This window comes from Arvicola amphibius, chromosome 6, assembly GCF_903992535.2.
Source record: "Arvicola amphibius chromosome 6, mArvAmp1.2, whole genome shotgun sequence".
In the NCBI taxonomy this organism is placed as follows: domain Eukaryota; kingdom Metazoa; phylum Chordata; class Mammalia; order Rodentia; family Cricetidae; genus Arvicola; species Arvicola amphibius.
In genome coordinates this window covers 50825834-50848224 of record NC_052052.2, presented here as the reverse complement: position 1 = coordinate 50848224, position 22391 = coordinate 50825834, and the positions used below count along the sequence as shown (strand labels likewise).

The 22391-nt window shown below is 40.9% G+C and overlaps 1 protein-coding gene across 3 annotated transcripts; it reads right to left on the bottom strand.

Moving 5' to 3' along the window:
* Positions 1–1013: 1013 nt before the first annotated feature.
* LOC119816664 (cytochrome P450 2J3) lies at positions 1014–22006 on the bottom strand. 3 transcript variants are annotated; one of them, XM_038333499.1, is made up of 10 exons: positions 21722–22006; positions 18694–18856; positions 17631–17780; positions 17077–17237; positions 13401–13577; positions 11218–11356; positions 7484–7671; positions 5582–5720; positions 4134–4215; positions 2522–2649 (listed from the first exon to the last, which is right to left on the bottom strand). In XM_038333499.1, exons 1-9 carry the CDS (start codon positions 21929–21931, stop codon positions 4160–4162), a joined length of 1383 nt encoding a protein of 460 aa, XP_038189427.1. In that variant the 5' UTR covers positions 21932–22006; the 3' UTR covers positions 2522–2649; positions 4134–4159. The 3 variants fall into 3 exon arrangements, with proteins under 3 accessions (XP_038189426.1, XP_038189428.1, XP_038189427.1); XM_038333498.1 differs by lacking the exon at positions 4134–4215 and having other exon boundaries at positions 1014–2649; XM_038333500.1 differs by lacking the exons at positions 4134–4215; positions 5582–5720 and having other exon boundaries at positions 1014–2649.
* Positions 22007–22391: the final 385 nt, after the last annotated feature.

Here is a 22391-nt window from a genome sequence, read left to right as displayed (position 1 = left end):
TATAGAAAACATAACACAGGCTTATAACATATGGAGTATGTAATTTCTTTTTATTAAAATCATTATTAAATTCATATTTACATTACCTGACAGAATTCAGCTGAGGGAGCCCTGTTGAAACTATGATGCTAGAGTTATGATTGAGAGACTTTAAACACATGGTTCTTTGTATCCTTATCATGAATGAGCATCCTTGTTAGCTGGTCTTAGTAGACATCTTTCTACCATGAGATAGACAATAGTAGCCTCTATTGGAAATAGTTTAGTTTTTAGCTGGCTGGCTATTTATTGATTTATTTATGTACCTATCTATTCATTTATTCTTCTCTCATACATTACACTGCAGTGACCCCCTCCCTCCACTCCTCCAAATTCCCTCTCTCCCATTCCCTTTCCACTCCTCCTCTGTTTCCTTCCAGGGTAGAACAGGCCTCCCAGAGAGAGCTGTTTTTTTATAGTATATACTGTGAAAGCAATTCTGACTAGGGAAACAGGAAAGCTAACTGCAGATCACTCCTCCCTTGCCTCCTCCAAATCCAATCCCCTGGTCTACTCCCTAGCTCTGCAGCAGATGAAGACCCCCTGCGGTGGCCACCCTCTCCCCATGGGAAGGAGTCTCACACTTTATACCATTTTCAGTGAAATTAGAAAAAAAGAAGACAAGGTTCTTGGGTGGAAATATGCACCAGAAGTCACGGTGAATTACTTTACAAAATAACTGGATCATTGTGGTTCCACAGGATACTTGCTGGGACCCATTGCATCTGTGGGGATAAGAGAGGCCCCCATACTTTTATTGTTATTGTAATCATTGTGTCAAGATCAGGCTGGACCATGCTCTAAATGACTCCATACTCTGTAAACAGTGGTCTATCAGGCCATGCCTTGCTTGGAGAGACTCTGTCTGACTCCTCTTTGAGGATGGAAGACGACAGTGCACGTGAATTAACACAGGAGCAGATTCACCAGCGGAGCACTACACATGCAGCACAAAATGATGACTCAGTCCCAAGAACAGAAAATGATATATCAATTTATTATGGAGTCATTATTCTTCCATAGGCATGATGATATGTACCCTATAAATTTAATAGGGTGAATTTGGACTAAAAAGGCACATATGTATATTAAAATCACACCCAGAAAGCAAAGCAATGTTAGCTAAAACTTGGAGATTTTTTCTTGGTAAAAGTTCCACAGAGAAGCTCAAAGACAGGTCTCCAATAAAGATCTTTTAATAAGACTGTGCATAAAAAGACAGGGTCTGAGGTTTAGATCTTGAGAGCAACAGTAGCCCATGAGACTAAGGAAATCCCTTGCTAGTGTGAATTGTTCAAGTGCTAAAGAGAAATAATCTTTAAGTTAATATTTGGCTTATGTTGTAAGCTACAGATGCCTGGGTGTGGAACGGGGGAAGATAAGTAAGTGTGCAGAGCTACTAGAGCTGCCTTGCTTCTGTCCTTGGGAACCTCAGGCTATTGCAGTCAAATGCTTCCTTGATATAATAGTTTATTGTGTTGTTCCAGAATCTCTGGAATCTTAAGGACCAAAAATTTGGGGGTGATAGCTACTTTATTAGCATTTTTCTTGCTTTAGTTGTAAGTAGATTAAAACCTTCCTATCAATGTTATTAGACCTACTTTATAATCATTAACTCACCTCACTGATCATACCCAGGAAGAATTTTGCCATTTATCATGCCCTGTTGAAAAATCCACTGCTGGGGGCCGAGTAAATTCTGGTTGATAATAGGAACCACCTAAGGTTAAATCCCAGTTGGAAATGATATTCACAGCTAACACAGCCAGGTCCTATGTGAGAATGTATGTAGGAATAAATGTCTAGTGGACGACTCGAGGCAAGAAGTTACTGTAGAAACAGAAAATTATTCCAATTTGTCTTCAAATCTGCTTCTGGGATTTACTTTCCTATGGTTATAGTCCACCATGTCTTGTGTCCTAGGTTACATACAACTGCTATATGTAAGTCATAGAAACTGCTTCCCCAGCACTTGCCTCCCCTGCCGGCTGGGAATTATCCTGCCCTGCTGACTTCCAAGAAACCCACTCAGAGGCAGAGCTAGCCATTGGAAGAGCCTACATGGACACCCTCTCTTCTGCACAGGCTACAAGAAGCAAATGTACATTAATGAAAGGAGAAAAAGAGGGGCAAGTAAAGGCATAACTTTTATGATCATTTTTGTGATTTCTATATCAATTTAATCCACCATTTCTCATGATCCCTGCAGGCATTTTCTTTACTGGAGGAATCATTTTCCTCTCAAAATCTTAGGTGAGGAGTGTAATTGAGCTCATAAATGGCTTTCCACTTATGAATCCATAATTGGATTCAATCACTTTCGTCTCATTATACCCACTTCCCTGGTCACCTTCATTCTGTCCCCTCAGATGTGAGGAGGCACCAGTGTCTTCCAAGCAGATGCCATTTCTTCATACTTTCCTTTTCAACATCACAGCCTAGGAACTGCACAGATGCGGTGACTGACGGGCGAAAGGGTAACCGACATTCTGAACTGCAGGCTCAGCTTCTCATTGACTGGGGGCTTGAAGGTAAATTTTTGGATAAGGGAAGTGATAAAAAGGAACAGCTCAGACCTGGCCAATTGCTCTCCAAGACAAGCTCGTTTTCCTGTAAAACAAAAAACAGCAGAATTTATTCAGCTGCCACCGTTACGTCACTAACTACCTTTTGCAAAGTTTGACTGGACTCTGGGACTGGGATTCAGTTGCATCTCTGTTTAGCATCTGCCTCGTCACCCCAAAATGCAGAAGGTAAAAATACAGGATCACAGATCACAGGATCTCAGAAAACAGGCAGTGCTGGAGGAGCACAGCCTGGGACAATAGGAGTAAAAACCTGAGCTGGTTGTATGATTAGCGTAAGTGCTTCCCAGAGTCACTCAACAAACATAAGTGATAAAACCAGATACTGGTGCGACAACCAAAAAATCATGAGATGCTTTTCAACTTATAAAAGGAAAGAGAAAAATGCAACCAGGTATCTCAGCAGGAGTCTTAATGCACAAACCAACTTGCACCTAAGCCCACTGTCTCCCTTCACCTTGAGTGGCATTAGTAACAGATGGCCTCCACAACTCTATCTGGGGCCACTCAAATGCCTCTCTAGGCTATCGTTGCTCCCTTTCCTGAAGGAGGGTCTACTACTAACCCACTGCCCTGCAGTGAACCATATAGTCACGATCATCATTTCTCTTACTGTATTGCTAGTACCTTCCTTCTATTTTTCTTTCTTCTGTGATTTTTTAAATTGAAGATAGACTTTTTCATATATTATTTTCTGATTATGGTTTCCCCACCCCCAGCTCCATCAAGCGCCTCTCCAATTCCCTACCCAGCCAAATCTCTACACCTTCTTTCTTTTTCTCATTAGAATAGAAATAGGTATCTAGAACTAGTAAAAATAATAATTAATAATAATAAATAAGATAAAATAAAAGCAAGCCAGAATAGGACAAAATAAACAATTAAGTGCTATGCATTTACTATAAAATCTGCACAATAGGAAACATATGAACAAGAGAACAGAAGCTATTTATAACTTCACAGTCCAGGCAGAACCATGGGCACGATGCTATGCATGCCAGTGTTGTCATCGGGATTGTGCTGAACATTGTTATAACCATTATTTCATTCAACTCTTTAAGATGCTTTTGCTACTTTGTTTTACTCAGGAAACTAATTGACATTCCCAAACTGATTACCAGTTCATGCTTCTGGTGGGCTCTACCATCCACAGATTGCTGAAGGAACATATGCAGATACTACAGGCAAAATTGTTCAGTAACTGTGTGTTGCCACAGTGCTGGCGTCATAGTGTGTGGATGTGTGTGTACCATCAAGTATTTAACTCATCGTCTCTGCTCCCTTCATCTTCATCCTTTTAAATATGTCTAGGCACATGACTGGTAACTTGATGGAACTGAAGCAGCTCTGTTGTAAATTCCCAAGACTCTTTTAGAATTCTTCTGTCAGGACAAAACTTGATCTGTAAAGTCAGGAACCTACACTCTTGATTCAACCTTTGTTCAATCAAGGACCACTGTGTGACTACAACTAACCCACCCATTTTTTACAGAGATAAATCTTTGTCACTTGACAAACACACGGAGTCTTGTTTCTCACACAGGTTCCATGGCTGGGCAGTCATCAAAATTAGCAAGCAGGAACTTACATGCTTGAAAAGGATGAAAACAAGGGACACTCAATATGAAAGCTTTGGATTAAATTAAAGAACAAGTCCAAGATCAGGGGTCAGAACAAACCTGTCCTCTTTTGAAGCTCTTTAACGTCAGGTACTGTGTGACAGTGACGGGCAGCTGTGACAGTGACAGGCAGCTGTGACAGTGACAGAGAGCTGTGACAGTGACGGGCAGCTGTGACAATGACAGGCAGCTGTGACAGTGACAGAGAGCTGTGACAGTGACGGGCAGCTGTGACAGTGACAGACACCTGTGATAGTGACAGACAGCTGTGACAGTGACAGACAGCTGTGATAGTGACAGACAGCTGTGATAGTGACAGACAGCTGTGACAGTGACAGACAGCTGTGATTGTGACAGGCAGCTGTGACAGTGACAGACAGCTGTGACAGTGACAGACAGCTGTGATTGTGACAGGCAGCTGTGACAGTGACAGACAGCTGTGACAGTGACAGACAGCTGACTACCATTTCTTGGTTCAGACTGTGTTTGGGTCATCTTCACATGGAAAAACACATGAACTGCCTTAGTACTAAAATGACAGAAATGACTGAGGCTTTTGGCAAAGTTTCCCATGCCTAGCTTTTGTAAGTCAGTGATTTGATTTATTAAGAAACAAAGACCATGCTAGTATAAATCTCCCAGTGCTCTGCTCTATAAATAAGTAGGGCTTGTTTCAAGAATGACTGTGCCATCTGTCTTGGTAATACACAGGCTATAGTCCTACTTATTTTTGCCAAGAAAAAAAGAAGCTGATGTCTGAATTTCCTTCTTCCAGGGAGGCTGCATACAGAAAGAGTAGAGAGAGGAGGGGGCAAGTTTCTGTGTGCCACAGAAAATACTCACAGCTGTTGGCACAATGCTAACCCAACAGGCATTTTAGGCTTCCACATTCTGCTCAGTGTAACTGTTCTTCATTATGGCACCACTTGTGGGTGCATCCTCAGGAAAATTCAATTTTATTCCCCTTCATCAGAAAGAAATGATGAAAGCAATACAGATCTCATTGCTCTCATCCATGGGTTCCATATTATGTGTACTGGTACTTCAATGCTGTTCCAATCAATGACTGCAATCGTTTCCCTCCCCTTGAGTTGGGCTTGGTCTTGAGGCTTGACTAGGTGGTCAGAATGCAGTGAAATCATGGTGTGACAATTCCCAGGCTGTGTATTTTTGTAATCCCTCCTGGGATATTATCACTACCTTATAAACAGACAGCTGGCTTGCCCAGGGGAAATATATAACATAGAAACAACAAAACTGAAGAATAGAATTACGTGGTGGAAAGAAGGGAGAGACTAGGGAGGAGCTCTGAACCCTCTCCTGCTCATCACAACTGACCCATTGAGAATGGCAGAAAAGCCTCTCTCTTCTTGAACTCTCCATTCTCCAGAAAGTGTTCTGGGTTGAAGACATCTGGAGTGGCCCACTCTTTGGGGTCCCTGTGCAATGCGGTTAGGTTGGTCAGGACCATGATTCCCTAGAAAAGGCAGCAGAAAGTAAAGACTTAATAAAAACTCCCACATAAAGAGGTGATGATGCTCAAACTCCCACACCTGGCCTGGGGTACTTGACATCCTGAACTTTCCTGCTCTCCCCAACTGATTCGCTGTCACTTGAAATATCCCAGCCATTTGCAAAGGTAGGTAGACCGTGCTTTATTAAAGAATCTATCTACCTTACTAAAAGTGACTAATATAGGTCTGAGAAGAGGACCTGAGAGCACCCATCGGGAGATGGTGAATAACTGTCCAGTGCAGTTAGGATCATGGCAGCTGTGTGATATGATGTTTCCTTCATCTATGCTTCTCCATTATTTTCTGTATATTATCAAAGAGACAACAGCCTAATTCACTACAGTCAAAGACACAGGCATGTATCAGAAAGCGTTCCTGTTATGGCAGATATATCACACCATACCCAGAGTCACCGGAGTGAGCCTTCCCCTCTCCTTGCTCAATCATCAGCAAAGCAGGTCCACTCTTGAAACCATCACCTCCATTCCAGTTTCCCACTGAAGCCTTCGTGCAGGCTGCCATATCCTCCTCGTGCAACCACCTAATAGCTATGACTGTGTTCCACAGTTTGAAGGCTGAGTGGGCTCTGCATATGACTTAGTTACATAGCCCACCCACTCACTCAAACCCTGAAAGCAGGTTTCTCGTATTCTTAAATCAAAGATTCATCCTGTGTACTATCAGAGTCACTGTTTATTGTTGCCCTCTGACTGGGCTTCCGCTAGAGCAGTCTTCCTTTATGATCCATGTTGCAATGCTGATGGCTTTATATGGAGTGTTCTTTGCATACTGACACATAGCTAATTCTTTATAAACTCTCCTTCAATCCTCAGTTCCAATACCTCTTTCCCCAGAAACACTCCCTGATTCCTGCAGTTGCTATTTCTCTCCCCATCTTGTCAGTATCACAGAGAAACAGAATGTTTTCCTTCCAACAGTCCTTGTGGTTCATAACAGGGACTCCCATGACTCAGGTATCCCAACCTCAGACTCAAACCTTGTGGGTATTTAATGAACATTCGCTTGATTAATAAGGAATAACTTCTATTCTGAGTATAAGGTCCTGCATATGCAATCTTATTATATTTCCATATGGAGTCTATGAATATGGTTGAATGCATTTTGTAGAAGTTGAAGCTGTGACTGGTTAGGAGACGTGCTTGTCCAGTAGGAGTAAGTGAAGTCAGCATTGGAAACAGGCCTATGTGCTGTGAAGGCCATGATTTCCCACATCTGTTGAACATAGCCATTTAGATTTACCAGTACCCAGGGAACTGATGGTATAGTCTGTGGAAAGAGTTGGTATGGCTGTCTGAAATGAATGAATGAATGAACAACAGAAAAAATGCAAACAGCATTGGAAAAATTCAGACCTCAACTTCAAGCCCTGAACTGTTGTGCACCAATAAGAACAGTAAACACAGTGATTGTTCTCTGTCTCTTCAGCAAAGGTCTTCTGCTAAGATTAGACCTGCAATATGCTGAGGAGTCCTATAGAAAACAAGGCCAGGTTTGGCCTATGAACACACAATCTAGGAATCTTCCCTTCTCAACTCTTCATCATAGATTTGAAAATCCACTAATACACAGAAAGGGTTTTGGTAAATGTATACTTCTTTCTCCATTGAAACCATTTCTTGGGTCAGGAATACATGTCACTCTACATTTAGACTCCCAAGATGATGCCAAAGATGGACTAGAGGATCTGAGGGTGAGAGAGTGTTACCTTTGGCAGGTCAAATCCAGCCAACTTGGTGGCAACTGCCCCTTCCCTGGGAACATTAAAGGGAATGATGTTGCCCATCCTCTGCACCTCGTGGATGACAGCATCGGTGTAGGGCATGGACTCTCGGTCAGCCAGGCTTGGCTGCCTCCCATGGCCAATCACTCTGTCAATCTCAGCCTGCACTTTTTCTGAAAGAAAACAGGAGATTTTATTACCTTTTAAACTTTAATGCTTTCTTCTAAAGATATAGAAATTGTCTCTGAGACCTTACCTGATTTTATTTCACCTTAGCACTCTGGTTATTAAGAAATAAAAGTTTTCTCAACCCTTCAAGTACCTGTTTTTGAAAACTGTCAGTTCAACAACTTTCTTTGAGTTTACAACATAATCATAAATTTCCATGTGTTCTGAGCTGACTGTCTCAGATGAACACAGGTAAACGCACATAGCAGTATCTAGTCAGAGCTTCTACAAATAAGCACCATGCAGAGTGGGTGACAAACCACACAAATGTATTCCTCATAGTTCGAGAGCCTGGAACTTCTGAGACCAAGGCACTAGCAGTTTTCTTGCCTTGTAGATAATTTTCTGTCTCTTAGGTGTCAAGCCTCTAAAGAGCAATGGATCTCTTTGGTAGACACTAGTTCTCTTCACAAGAGCCAATCACCTCCTGCACGAGGTAGAGCTGAACATGAGCGTGGCAAACAGGACACAAAGGTACAGGATACAGAACATCTGCAATTCCTGCTTTCTTTAGTAGATATAACAGCATGGGCTGTAGACAGCAGTGTGTTGCTGAACAACATTGATAGTGAAGATCCTTACATTCTTTGAGCTTCAGTTTTACCATGTGAATAGTGAGAATAAGTCTGCCTTATCCTAAGGATGTTTTGAGATTTATATGAACTGTTATAATAATAACTGGTTGATTCTGCAACCTGTCTGCCAGTACTACTATCTCACATATAAAAATTCATTTCACATAAATTTATATAATATAAAATTTATCATTACTACTACAGTGATTTTTGAGGAAAGGTTCTTTCTGTATGATTACAGGATTATTTTAAATTCTCAATACAAATATCTCAAATCTGTCAACTATTGAGATTAATGGTGTGGGCCACCAATCACAGCTCTTCAACTATTTTTGTGTAATTCACTATTTACTACCCTTTAATATGTTCATATTGTCATACATGTTTATTGATGAAACTTCATGGTACAAAAAAGTCTATATCCATGTTACAAAAACTGATTTTTCCCTAACTGCATTCTCCCTTCTGTGTGCACAATTTGACTATTGTTTCAGTTAGACAGCAGAGTATTTGCAATTTTGTGATCATCTTCTTTAACTTAGCACGGTGCCTGAATTAGTGCAGCATCATAATTCCTTTTCTGGGGCTGGAGGATGGCTCAGTGGTTAAGACCCCTTGTTGCTCTTGCAGAGAACCTGAGCTTAGAACCTAGCACACATATGGTGGCTCATCACCATCTATAATCCCAGTCCAGGGGATCTGATGCTTTCCTCTGACCTTTACAGGTACGAGACAAGCATGCAGTACATACACTTACAGGTAAAGCCACACATATAGGCAAAGCACTCATACACACAAAATTTAATCTTTAAAAAAATTAAAACAAATTTCTTATGTTTCATTAGATCTCAGATACATTCTGCACTTTATTTATTCATGTCTTATCAATACTCTGGTTTTTACCATTCTTTGACTATTATGCATATTGTGAAATGAACATGGCTGTAATTACATTATTTAAATGTACTGATATTTCAGAATCTCATTTTTAGGAGTTAAGTCTGCATCCTAAGTGAAATGATTTTAAATTAAAAAAATATAGTCTTGGGACAGTAATAAGGCTGACAGGTAGACATGCTTGCTGAGCTGAGCTAATTCTAGAGGCTCAACATGGTGAGGGGGACAACTGAGTCCTGAAAGTTGTCCTATGACATCCACACTTGTGCCATGGCACTCTACCGCACCCCCTAAAATATATCAAAAAAATTAAATGTAATCTCTAGGAAGAAATGCATTTTAAATGGTGACTCAAGAAGTATATGGATAAAGATAGATACATATTAAATATACATTTCACATTAATAAAGAAATAAAGTTTACTCTTGGGAGATAGCTCAATTGAGAAAAATTTTGCTTAAACACAAGAACCTAAGTTTGATCTCTAGAATACATGTAAAAAAGTCAGGTGTGATGGCAAAGGCTAGTTCTGGAGACAGAGAGAAAAGGGGGGACCTCTGGAGCTCAGTGGTTACTTGTTGAGTTTCAGACCAATGAGAGAACTTATCTCAAAAGAAAAAAAAAGTGAACTTAGCTTGAGGACGGAGGCCTGAGCATGCATGTGCAGTATACACATACATATATTCACACAGGGTCACTCACACAAAGGTAAAAATAAGGTTACTGATAAATCTGACTTCACCACATTTGTAGGGCTCTAACTTTCTCTTTTTGGTTTTTATCTTAGGGCAAATATGTACTAAATTGACTTTATAATTCATGAATAAATTGTTAGCTATATTTTGAAAAAAATGTTGCAGGATATAAAAAATGTTCCCAACCACTACCTGATAAATTCTACTAGGCTGTGGAGAAAAAGAAATTAGGAGACAGATAATTCTTTGATATGGACAACGGGCAGCGGAGTGATATAAAAACAATGTACAAAGCTCAGCCATTGATGGGGGAGAATTGTTCATCTCTAGAGGAAGAAAATGACAGCAATTGCTTAGTGAGTAAATTCCTAGAAAAATCTGAAACACCTTAGAGATGTGGTACCTTAGAAGATTCTTCTAGATGTGGTGGAAACTGGAACAGTACATTCTTGGTAGAGGGAAACCTTGATGTCATGTCTTAGAGACAAGAATACAGGCAGTGACCAGAGAGGACATGTAACACAGGAAAGCTTCCATGCAGGGTAGGGGGCTGTTGAGGATGGGCAGAACGGTGAATATCACATGACTTCTGAAACCACACTAAGGTGTTTGCACAGTGTAAAATGGTTAATAAAAACCTTGAGACATAAACTGTGGTTCAACCTGAAGTTCAGAAAAGCGAAACAGCCAGCCACTGACTCTTACCTCTACCTCTGACTGAAATGGTGATCCTGCCTCTAGGAATCTCAGAATGAGACTGACTGAGAGCTGTCTCCTCCCATCTTATATTTCTCTCTAGGGCTGGAACTAAAGGTGTGCACCACTACCTCTCGGTGTCTATGGCAAATTAGTGTGGCCGCTGGGATGAAAGGTGTGTGTCACCACTGCCTGATCTGTAAGGCTGATTAGGGCAGCTGTTTTATTCTCTTACCTTCTGGCAAGCTTTATTTATTAAAATACAAATGAAATATCACTAGAGCACAGTATCTAAGGCAAAAAGGAATGTATTGTTAAAAAGAAAGGAGGACATGTGTAGATGCTCCTAAGGTAATGCCATCCTTTGCTGGAATTGACCACATTGTTCCTTCATGTCTCTGTTTTGTTTTAAACTTTCTGCTTCTTGAGTACATAAAAGCTATAATATTGGCCCTGCTGTGCCCATCCTAATCTGACAGGACATGTGGAGGATGTGCTCCATTCCAAGTGCACATCACCTCACAGCCGTTCTGTCTTTTCCCATCCCCCCATGCCTTCTGGTCCTGTCTGAGCCACAGATTAGAGATGCCCCACTCCACCTTTTCCAGGTGCATTCACCCACGCTCACCTTGGACTTCTGGGTAAAGGGCCATATAGAGAAGAGCCCAGCGCAGGGTCGTGGATGTTGTCTCTGTTCCAGCAAAAAAGAGGTCCAGAGTGGTGGTAATGAGGTTTTCTTCATTGAAACTTGTAGTATTGTCTGGGTACTGGAAAAGACAGTGTGTAGTTATATATTCCAAGAGTCTCAGTCAAGATCTTAGGGTATGATTTTGGAATGATTCATATAAAGTAAGAATCCCTTTGACCACATCAGGAAGCATTTCTGCCCTGAGTGCTGCAAGGTGACGACCAAAACCTTATGGCGCTTGGGTGGATAAAAATCTCACCTATTTTCTTCTGATTATATTTTTGGAAACTTTTTGTCCAGTGATCAGAAAAAAGGATAAAAATCATCTTTTGCTTCCAGTATCAGCCACATCTCTAAATCACGACTTGGCCTAGGGCACTCACCTAACATTTCTTTTCTTCAGGTTTATAAAATGAGAATAAGGACCACACCTTAACATGCCATTATCAATCATTTGAGACACCACAGGCGCACAGCCAACACTCGACAGATGCTTCTGCTTACCCCAGAAGAATCAAGTAACTCTCAGCGATCTCTGATTATCTGATCTCACCACTCATCTTTCTTAGTCAAGACTTTATGATCTCATGATTTTTTTTTTTTATGGTATGGCACCATTTTTACCAGCTTCCTCTGGAAGAATAAATCTGTTAAGATTGATTATAATACTGATGGCCTAATACCTGAATATGACAAGGAATTATTCACCTCCTTCTCTGAAGAAAAAAATAAACATGGCTTTTATCAAAATTAGTTAAGGAAAATAAAATGAGAGGATGAAGAAATTACTATTCTGCCCGTGTTCAGAGGAGGAGCCCATAAGCCAATGTATCTAAGTTATGGCACTGATCCAGTGATGTGTACCAGTAAGAGGCCTAGCGAGATCCAGGCTATATATTTTGTAATATGGTTTTGATCTGAAATGAAAATTTAGAATTACTACAAGCTCACTTTTTGAATTCTTGGCTCCTAATTGTCTGAAGTATTCTTGAAGGTTCTATACTATTGGAAAAGGGGGAAGGACCTAACTGGAGGAAGTGACTGCTAGGAGCAGCACTTTTGCGGTTATATTCGGGCGCTGGATCTTGCCTTGGATTCTAATCCTAAAGCGTCATTATGTGAACAGACTTCACCATAGGCTTTTGTCACCATTCCTTCGCCATGGTGACGGACCCAACTCTAAAATGGTGAGCGGAAACTAATCTCTCCTGTGTTGATTTGGTCGGGTACTCTCACGATGATACACAAGTAACACACAAGCTCAGCTGGTTGCTGCCTGGCCTCTTGTGTATTATTGGATGGCTTTTATGCGGATTCAGGAGGCCTCATCTATATGTTAAAGTCAGGCTCTTGCATTCAGCTGTGGATTGCTTATATCTTGCATTGGTGAATGAGATGCAATCAATAACTGGCCCTAAACCAACTTGTAACAAAATTCGACTCTGAAGTTTAATTGCTATTTTCATTTATGATACAGCTCATTCACATCGGGCTAAAAGTCAAGAGAGAAACATTGAAAGATACTCTCTGGCATTATCATGGCCTCTTGTCATGACTATGAACTCTATTTCTAATGACCCTAACAATCCTGAATTAATGCTACACTATTCCTGATAAGTACTATACTCTTTCATCTAATTTTCCTATAGGGTATTAAACAATGCTCCAGGGAGACATCCATCTGTTCAGCTCTATATTGTGCTTAATACTCCATAATAAACCTTGTGTATGTGATTAATTTTCAAAAGGGAGGTTGCACAGAGTTGTTGTTATAAGACGGAGATCAAGGTTCAGAAGCAAACAGATGAGATATAAAGATTGAAGCAGTGATCAGGGAGAAATTGACACTACAGTCTTGGCATTGAAGATGAAGGAAGGAGAGGAGGCAAAACGTATCTGTACCCAGGAGAATCTGGAAGAGGCAATGTAAGGAGTTCTCACTATTTCCACATGAAGCTTGCCTGGCCAACAGGCATACAGGGCGCATACAGCACTATGAGGGAACACATTTGTGCTATATCAGACCAATAAGATGAAGAACACAGGCTGCAGAATCAACTAGAAACTATTAAATTGCTGCTTCCTCTGCAAGAAGAAGACAACATAGCCGGCATCTTCCCCACCTTTGTCATTTCTGTGAGGAAAGCGTCAATGAAGTCTCTTGGCTCATCAGGGTTCCAGTCTCTCCGGTGATTGTCAACTATATCAGAAACAAACAATTTCAGCTTTCCCCAGTTTCTGAAAAGTGTTCGGTGCGATCCAGGAAGATAATGAATTATCCTCGGAAAGATATTGTAGAGCTGATTGGGAAAAATAAGACAGTCATGGAGATGCCATGGTGCCACATGTCAAAACACTCTTGTCCTTCCCTTTATTTCTTACAGTGGCTAGTGAAGCCGCCTCGACTCCTGCTCCACTCTTACTCCATACCCGCACCCTCCACAGGCACTTCAATTTTGAACTTTAACACCCTAAATTGAATGGCAGAAGAGGCTCTAATTACAAGAGGCATGATCAAAAGAGAAAATATAAATCAATTAGTTGTAAGTTATCTTGTTAGAATTGAACCAAACTAAGTAAAGTAAATGTGGATAGTAAGGTAGAAAACAACTCAGAACTGTGTACTAAAGATCTATTACTTTAGGGAGGGTAAAAAGATGTGTCCTACACCACAGGAGAACCTACAGAATTAACTAACTGGGCACATAGGGGATCACGGAGACTGACCCAACAACCAGAGAGCTTGAAGGAGACTGACCTAGGCCCTCTGCATATCTGTTACAGTTGTGTAGCTTGGTCTCTTAGTGCGACTCCTAACAGCAGGGGCAGGGGCTGTGTCTGACTCTGTTACCTGCTCTTGGGACCCTTTGTCCCCACTGAATTGCCCTTTCCAGTCTTAAAAGGAGAGGAGCTGCCTAGTCTTACTGCAACTTGATATGCCAAGGCTAGCTAATACACAGCAGAGGCTCCTACTACATAAACAAGAAAAATGCAGCTATGCTATGAAGACAGTTCTGGTAGACATCAGACTCCGCAACAGCACAAAACAAAGAGCCCGTGAGTTCGTTCACTTGCCCTCCTCCACCATGCATTTAAATTGCAGTCTTTACTTTTTGAAGACCTGCAAAGCTGATGGAACTTTTTTTTCTTTTTCTGTGTGATTCATTATTTTTCTACACATTTAGCAAAAATTTTGCTTTATTTTCACTTAAAAATTTTAAGATAAAATATCTTCACATTTATTTACATGTATATTTATTTGTTTGTGTCTAGGTGTGTGTGTGTGTGTGTGTGTGTGTGTGTGTGTTTGTGTGTGTGTATACCTCTGCTCATGTGTCATGGTATACACGTGGAAGATAGAGGACAACTTGAGGAAGGTAGCTCTGTCCTTCCACCCTGTGCACCCTCAGGATCAAGCTCACATCATCAGACTTCCCAGGCAGTACCTTTCTCTGCCAGGCCACCTCACTCGCCACATTTGCTACTCTGTGTCACCCATTCCTCTAGTTAGGTTTATGTCTCGCCTCATTTTTAACAACAGAATTTCTTTTCTTTAGCTTTTTTGCTTTTTTGCATTTTATATTATCCTTTACATTTATATCTTGAATTTATCTTATTGACTTTTAAAAATAATATATTTAAAACTTTTTATTGTTCTTCTTACATTGACTTTTGAACTTTTTTTACTATTGCTAAATCTATTTTTGTATCCCCCCCTTGTATTTTAGTCTTTTCCTGACGTACCATTCTTTTATTTTCCAGCATTTCCCTTTAAATTATTTCACCTTATTTTTGGGCCCCACTTCTTGGACACCTCCAGCTATCTCATCCATTTCTTATTTTAAGACTACATTAAATAATTTTGAAACTGCATAGCACATTCACTATTTTGATATTGTTTCAGCTCTGTGGAAACTGGCGATATGTTGAAGAGCTGGAGTTGAATTTATGTGTGTTTCCATATTTTGCAAGACATGAAGTTGGTGCTGCTACATCAGTTTGTTTACTTCTGACAGAATGGTGCTATGGGTCACACTTTAACGACTAGGTAGCTCTATTAAAAGATCCTCCACAGCCGGGCGGTGGTGGCGCACGCCTTTAATCCCAGCACTCGGGAGGCAGAGGCAGGAGGATCTCTTGAGTTCAAGACCAGCCTGGTCTACAAGAGCTAGTTCCAGGACAGGCTCTAAAGTTGCGGAGAAACCCTGTCTTGAAAAACCAAAAAAAAAAAAAAAAAAAAAAAAAAAAAAGATCCTCCAAAAAATTCCAGAAATAATATCCAAACTAACAGCTGCAAAACTGCAACACAGAAATCCAAGAAACATGGAAAATCAAGGCAACAAGACCTCTGCATTTACAGGTCTGAAATTAAGAGGGAGATCTTGAGAGGAAAGGAAAAGAAGAGTAGAAGAGAACTTTGGGGGCAGGGAGTGAAAATAGAATCCATGTAAAAAAGGACAATTAGTACAACTGATAGGAAAGCAGAGCTGAGAATAACTGGGGAAAATGGGAACAAGCTGGATTGGGGAAAGGAAGCAATAAGAAAAGTATAGTGGTTCATGTATGAAGATATCATGATGATACCCTTTGCCATCTCAATTAATCTAGAAGAAAACCACTTTAAAAACTATAAAGTTGATAGAACCGCAATTGACAGAGATAAGTCTATGGCTTTAGTAGATAGCACATCAGATGCTCTAACCAGCACGATAATAATAGAGATGTCTGTAATTTGCTGCATAACTCCAGGTCAGAGACAGTAGTGGGACACTTGTGTAAGTAAAGTGTGACTGGTGGTGTGCTGACGCTTTTTGGACCTGATTTATACATGCACAGTAGATTATAATTATATGGGTTTTTTTTTTTACCATTACATAATCTTACAGTTTGCAAAATTAAAGTGCTCTTTACTTAACTGAAACAATTTAACATTTTAACAATGACATGTAAACCGATGCAAGGACAAATGAATGCATCAAGAACACTTAAATAAGTGCAAATGTGTATACTATCTCACATAGCTTTATACCAAGGCAAAGGCATGACTTCTAGGAAGCATGACTTCTTTTATCCACAAGATAGCTGGCCTCCTCCTGTATTTCCATTAACTTTCCTTTAAAGCTGTCTTTCATATTTTAGGAATAAGCCTGAGAGACCAGAAAGCTGTGGAAAATATTTAGAAGACCCTAAGGATTTAAGGGACAAAAATTTGAACATAGATTTCCTAATTGGGGGTAAAGTTTGAACACCAAGTCTTTACTGCATGTAAAAATAGGAATCTATTTGAACTTTTTGGTTATTTTTTATGTGCAGATGCAAATCCTACACAAATTAGTGAATGGGTTCACATGAACACTTGGTCCAGAATATATACCACAACGTTACTAACATCACAAGTCTGGGAACAATTCAAAATTCCAAAACATGGGAAAAGAATTATTAACAGACAGTCACACATTTTGCCAACCCCATTCCCAGTGAACAAAGAGCAGCACATTAAATAGTGTATTAAGTAAGTAAGTTAAGCTGGTAAGTAACCAGCACCAGCATTCCCAGATACATGGGCATCCTGCAAATGTTGGTACTTCATTTAAGTATTAGAAATGTGGCTATTCTCATGCAAGAGTTTTGCATATTAACAACTCTGAAACCAACAGATAGATTTGAATACATCTGTGCTAAACTCAACTTTAAGCTATGTTTTAACTTCAAAAGCCCTAAAATACAAAAAGGAGGAGTCTGTTTGAATTAGTCCCACGTTAATACTCTTCTCAAGATATGAGAGGGTAGTATGCTTACATGGCACATCAGTGATGACTCCAAACACATGGCCTCATCCAGTAGCCTCAGCATCTCCTGAAACCGACTATCCTGGTACTCAAAGCGCTCCCCAAAGGTGATAGAGCAAATGATATTGGAAACTGCATTATTGATATTGAAGTGAGGGTCAAAAGGCTGTCCTGGAGTAGAAAGGGAGCTGGGTTGTTTAAAGATATTTATATTTGTATTGTCTATAAGAAATTAACTCCAAATAATAAAACAATCCTTGTGCCTCCCTTCCCCCTACATAAATATTGGAGAATGCAGAGAATAAAATAATGAGCTCTGGCCACAGCATACATATGGGGCTTACATGATCCAAGGTTTCTGTCAATGGATGTAAATCAGATAGACTACCAGGATTAAATTCAACAAAGTGTTTAATAACACATTTTTGTTTACTATGTTATAGACTCATAGTTCAGCCTTCAGTACCCAGACCAGAGCAAACCTGGACAAACAGATGCTTAGCAAGAATCTGTTCACCATATATAAGGCCACAACTCTCAGCCCCTGCCCTCTGAGATGCCCACCTCCCTCTTCTTTTATGGCCTCCACAAGATAGCTGGCCTCCTCCTGTATGCGCTGCTCTAAGCTCTTCTTTCCCAACCCAAAGTTCCTCAGAGTCATCAAGGCGAACCTTCTTTGCTCCTTCCATGTCTGGCCACTGGAGAAGATCAGTCCTGGAAAGGAGAGATTTAGTGTTATGGCACTGAGATTCTGATCTAAAATTACCTGAAATGGCATGGGCACCTGTGCTATAGAAAAGAGATGGGCCAATAAGGCTCTTGGCAGCTATCTGAAGAGATAATCCCAAAGCAAGGGAACTAAGATTTACTGCTTACTTACCACATCAAATAATTTAGTGTTCCTTGTTTTTACGTGATTTAACACTTTCAGAAATTTCATACGCTTATTGACAATTAACCCCTGACCCTTTGCATCTAATGCAAAAGCTGAGACATTGGGATAAAGCTTACTTTATAAAGAAATCTAGTTAGTAGATTGCAGCTGTTGTATTCAAGTTTAGACCCTGGAGCCAAGGAGAAGGGACACTCTGGTGTACACAGAATCCATCTACTATCGTGGCATATACAATAAACGCTTCTGTCAATTTGGTAACTTTCAGAGAAATCCTTAGATCCTTTCCATACACATCTTAGCCTCCTGATTGCTACTTTTTAAATGACAGTAATAAGTATTCAAACCTTCCAGTTATATTATTGGCCAGAAGGCTAAAGACCACTGGAGGATGCAGAGCAGCAGCAAGAGGAGGCTGGCTGACTCCCATCTATTTTCCTGGGGCCGAAGGTTTGGATGGGGAAATGAAAGTGAGGGCACAGGATGCTTGGCTGGACATTCCATCAGAGCATCAAGAGTTGGTGTACAGGACATGTGGCTTTTCTTAAATCTAGAAGAGAGACATGGTAAGTCCTCTGAGGGGCACTTCTATTCAGAGAAGATGGCACCCTGCTTCCTTGATAGATAGCAATTCATATTGGGGTTAGTTTATGTGAGTATTGGCCAGTTATAGACAAGCACCTTTAACATGCCGCAGAATTACAATACACATCATATATTGCTCAAAAAACTTACCATTTTTCTTAAAGAGATGTTTTCGGAGAAGAGTGACAGGACGATTCAGAAAATTTGGCTCCAATTGAGTAAAGACTTCTTTGATTAAGGGCATGCCAGTTACAACCACTGAGGGTATATTAGCAAAATCCCAGCTTAAAACATTCCCATATTTCTTCACAAACTGAAAAATATTTCAGAAGTTACAGCTCAATGAGTCCATGTTTATGTGTACAGAGATAGCAGGCACGCATGTAGCCAATGGAACTCATGTTGAGTCTACAAAGGCAAGCATCTTCCTCTCTGTAAATGTTTTGAATTTTTTCTTATAAATTGGGTTTAATTACAATATGCACTAAGAAGAGAAATTTCCCTTTATAAAATTCCTAAAGAATTCAGCAAATATGAACGAGGTATGCAGCTACCCTACTTCCCCAGAGGAAGACATGAGTTCATGTGTAGCAATCAATAAGCAAAGTCTCTAACCTGAAGCCTCCTGAATTTAATGAAGGCAGAGAACAGAGGAAAAGGGCCAAGGAAGGTTTGTACATGTTTGGTGTAGCTTTCAAAGCACTCTGTTTAAACAGAGAATAATTCCTTCAACATCTACTATATACAGAAGAAGCCTGTGTAAGCAATGCAGCTACGACTGAATGTAATCTGTGCATTTGTGTGTGGAGGAGGTATTTGGTATGATGAGAATGTTTCTGGGTTTTCTTTTTTCTCCTATTTACTTTAAGAATTTCTTCAAAAAAATTTTCATTCATGTGTTCAGTCAATATGAATTGAATGAGCATCAGTGTGCCCCTAGACTAGGTTATGAGGCCAACAATGTTTTGTTTTTTTTTTTTTTTTAAAATCAGTTTTTAAACTGAAGCATCCTGAAGATCAGTGGAGGCAGAATACTATGTCCCTAACTTGCCAGAGGCTGAAAGTGTTTTTAAATTCTACTGTAGAAAGCATGGAATTATTAATAAACTAAAATATCTGTAGATATCTGTAGCCAGAGTAGAGTGTGCCCTTCCCATATCTTCTTAGATACGGAGAGTGTATGGAAAGTGGAGGCTGGCAGTGGAGACTTCCCTGTCATTCTGGAGTGATGCAGAACTGTAGCTTCTATGGTTAACTGTCTGTGTACTCTTGAGGAAGAAGTTCTATTTTTTGAAACTTAGTATGAACATTAAAAAGTTATCCCTTCCACACTGGGTTCTTTAAAAAGGAATGAAAGTAGAAACATGAAAGTCACTTTGTTTTCACGTTCTGGGCACTCAGCATCTCTAAGAAATTAGTCAGCTGTTTATATGCAACAAAGCACATGAGGTACAAAATCACAATGATGAGGATGAAGGAGCAGGTTGCATCTCTGGTCGTAGATAGTACTCACGGAGTAAAGGAATAGCATATTTTATCCACTTTAAAACTCCTCCCTACAATGAGCATTTCCTATCATCCCCAAAAGACAAACAAGTTGTATGTGAAGTAGCGTAGCCAAGAAGACAAAGCTGCCGCTTGGCTGAGGAAATCACTAGACGTTATGTAATATTTGAGGAAAACAAGATGACTTTGAGATATCCAAATGAACTTGGAGTTTAGTGAGAGGGACAGAGTGGGAGGCAGGCCTGAGTGGAAGGGGTGGGGAGTTTGCATGAAGAAGAGGGAAATGGGGAGAAGGGAAGAGAAGGTCCATGAAGATGTGGAATGTGAAAGCTTATGCAAATAGAGTTGAATGGCAATGCGTGAGGAGAATCAAACTTTCTTTCCCTGTATGATCAGAGTTGGCTTTTGGAAGGCTCCGTTTCTGCATTTTGTCCTCCTGAGTCACATCTAGCTTCAACAGAGGTATGAAACAGAAGATCTCAGTTCCTCCTTTGCCACATTTGTGCAGCCTCCTCTGAAGGAATGGAAAAAGAAAGTGCTTCAGATCAGAAAGGAAAGGACAGACTTGAAAGGTCAGAGAAAAGACAGCTATGGGAGGAAACGTCAGGGGCAAAGACAACAGACTCCTGTGCCTTTGAGTCCCAGCTGCACTGACACCGAAGAGCAGGGCAGTGTGGGATGTGGGTCTCAGTGAGTGGGGACAGCAGCTGGGGCAGGGCATCATACAGGGCAGAGGGCTCCCCCATGTTTGTAGTTGCTACACTTCACATGGGAAATGCCATTAGCAAACTCTCAGGAGCCTCATTTGCATATTGAAAAACACAGAGCAGATGCTGGCAGAACAATAAAAGAGATGGAAAGAGAGAAGACAAATAAAAAGGCATCTACTCGGAGAGTGTCCAGAAATACACAGGGAAGGGATAATGGAAGAAAAGAGGCGAGAAAAAAAGAAAAATTATGGGCTTAAACTGTTAAATAGAAATGAATAATAAGATATGCTCAGTCTTCACATGTGATGGGAAGTGACAGGGATAATTAAACATGGCTGGAGGAGTCACTGTCTAAGCCAAAAAAAATTGCTGTGGATAAACAGGAACATTACATGGAAGATGGCTATTCACCAGAAAGACCCTCCAGTCGTACATGTGTACATAGTGAGCATGACAGTCTTTCCAATAGAAGGGGGAGAGCTTCCAGAACTGAGTGGAAAGACAGAGACTCTCAGCAGAGCTGGATTTTTCAGTGCATCTTTCTCTGGAGTTGATAAAACCAGTAAGGAGTGAAGAACCAAATTAGGATCAATAAGAAAAACAAGAGAACTGATATTTATACAGGTCAAGAGGATACCATATATTTTTTTATCTGGACCAGCGCTCTAATCGACATCTGTGGAACCCCATTTCTTAAACCAGTGTGGTGTATTTATGAAGATAATATTTTTTGTTATCCAATTCACATTGACCTACTTTTAAAAATTAAAATAATACCCAGTATGTTCTCTGGCCATCAAATCACAATAGAAATCTTACAACGACAGATAGACAACTCTTTGGCAACTAACTTATCTCTGGGTTAGCAGACTGCCAGCATTAGCCTACAATCAGGTCCTCCGGTTCCAGGTGCCAGGATCCCGTCCCAGGTCACAGCCAGAGGCACCCTGGCCTCTACTTACCTTCTGGAGGGCTAGGTGGGGCTGCTTTGGGTCCAAATAAAACAAGCAGCCCACGAAAGGCAGGGGCCTCGGCCCTGGCGGGTAGTTCTTGGGGCGCCGCTTTTTGAGGTAGTCAGCCAGGAACAGGAAGGCAACAGCAGCCAGCAGCAGACTCTTCAGATGGAGCTCTGCCCAGATGGCGGCCACCAGGGAGACTGTTGCAGCGAGCATGGCTGGTACTCCTGCAGGCTCTCTGGGAGAATGAGGGTCTGAGCTAAGAAAAGTCTTCAGGGTCACAGCGTCTTGTTCCCAGAATGGGCCAGCCCCTTGGCTAGGCCCGCCCACTCCCTCTGCTAACTCCTCCGCCCAGCCCAGCTGTGCTTGCTGCCAGCCCTCAGGCCTGGGGGCAAGCTCTTCTAAAACTTGTTTCTTCTCAGCTCTCTAAGCCAGAGCAGAGCTTTGTGCCTTCTGCCCCATAGCTTTTCCCAGTTTTCTCAAGCTCTTGGTCACGCGCTTTCCCCAAATTCCTGTCCAAGTGTTTAGACTTTTCAGCCTGTTCCTCTAGAGGAGAAACTAGGGTGAATTGCAGGAAGAAGGAACTTGGTAATGTCCGACTTGGTTAAGAGCCTAGCTGATTCAGAAAAGTCCTTCCACCTGGTTTTCGGTTTGCGATTTGCATGAATTCCAGAGA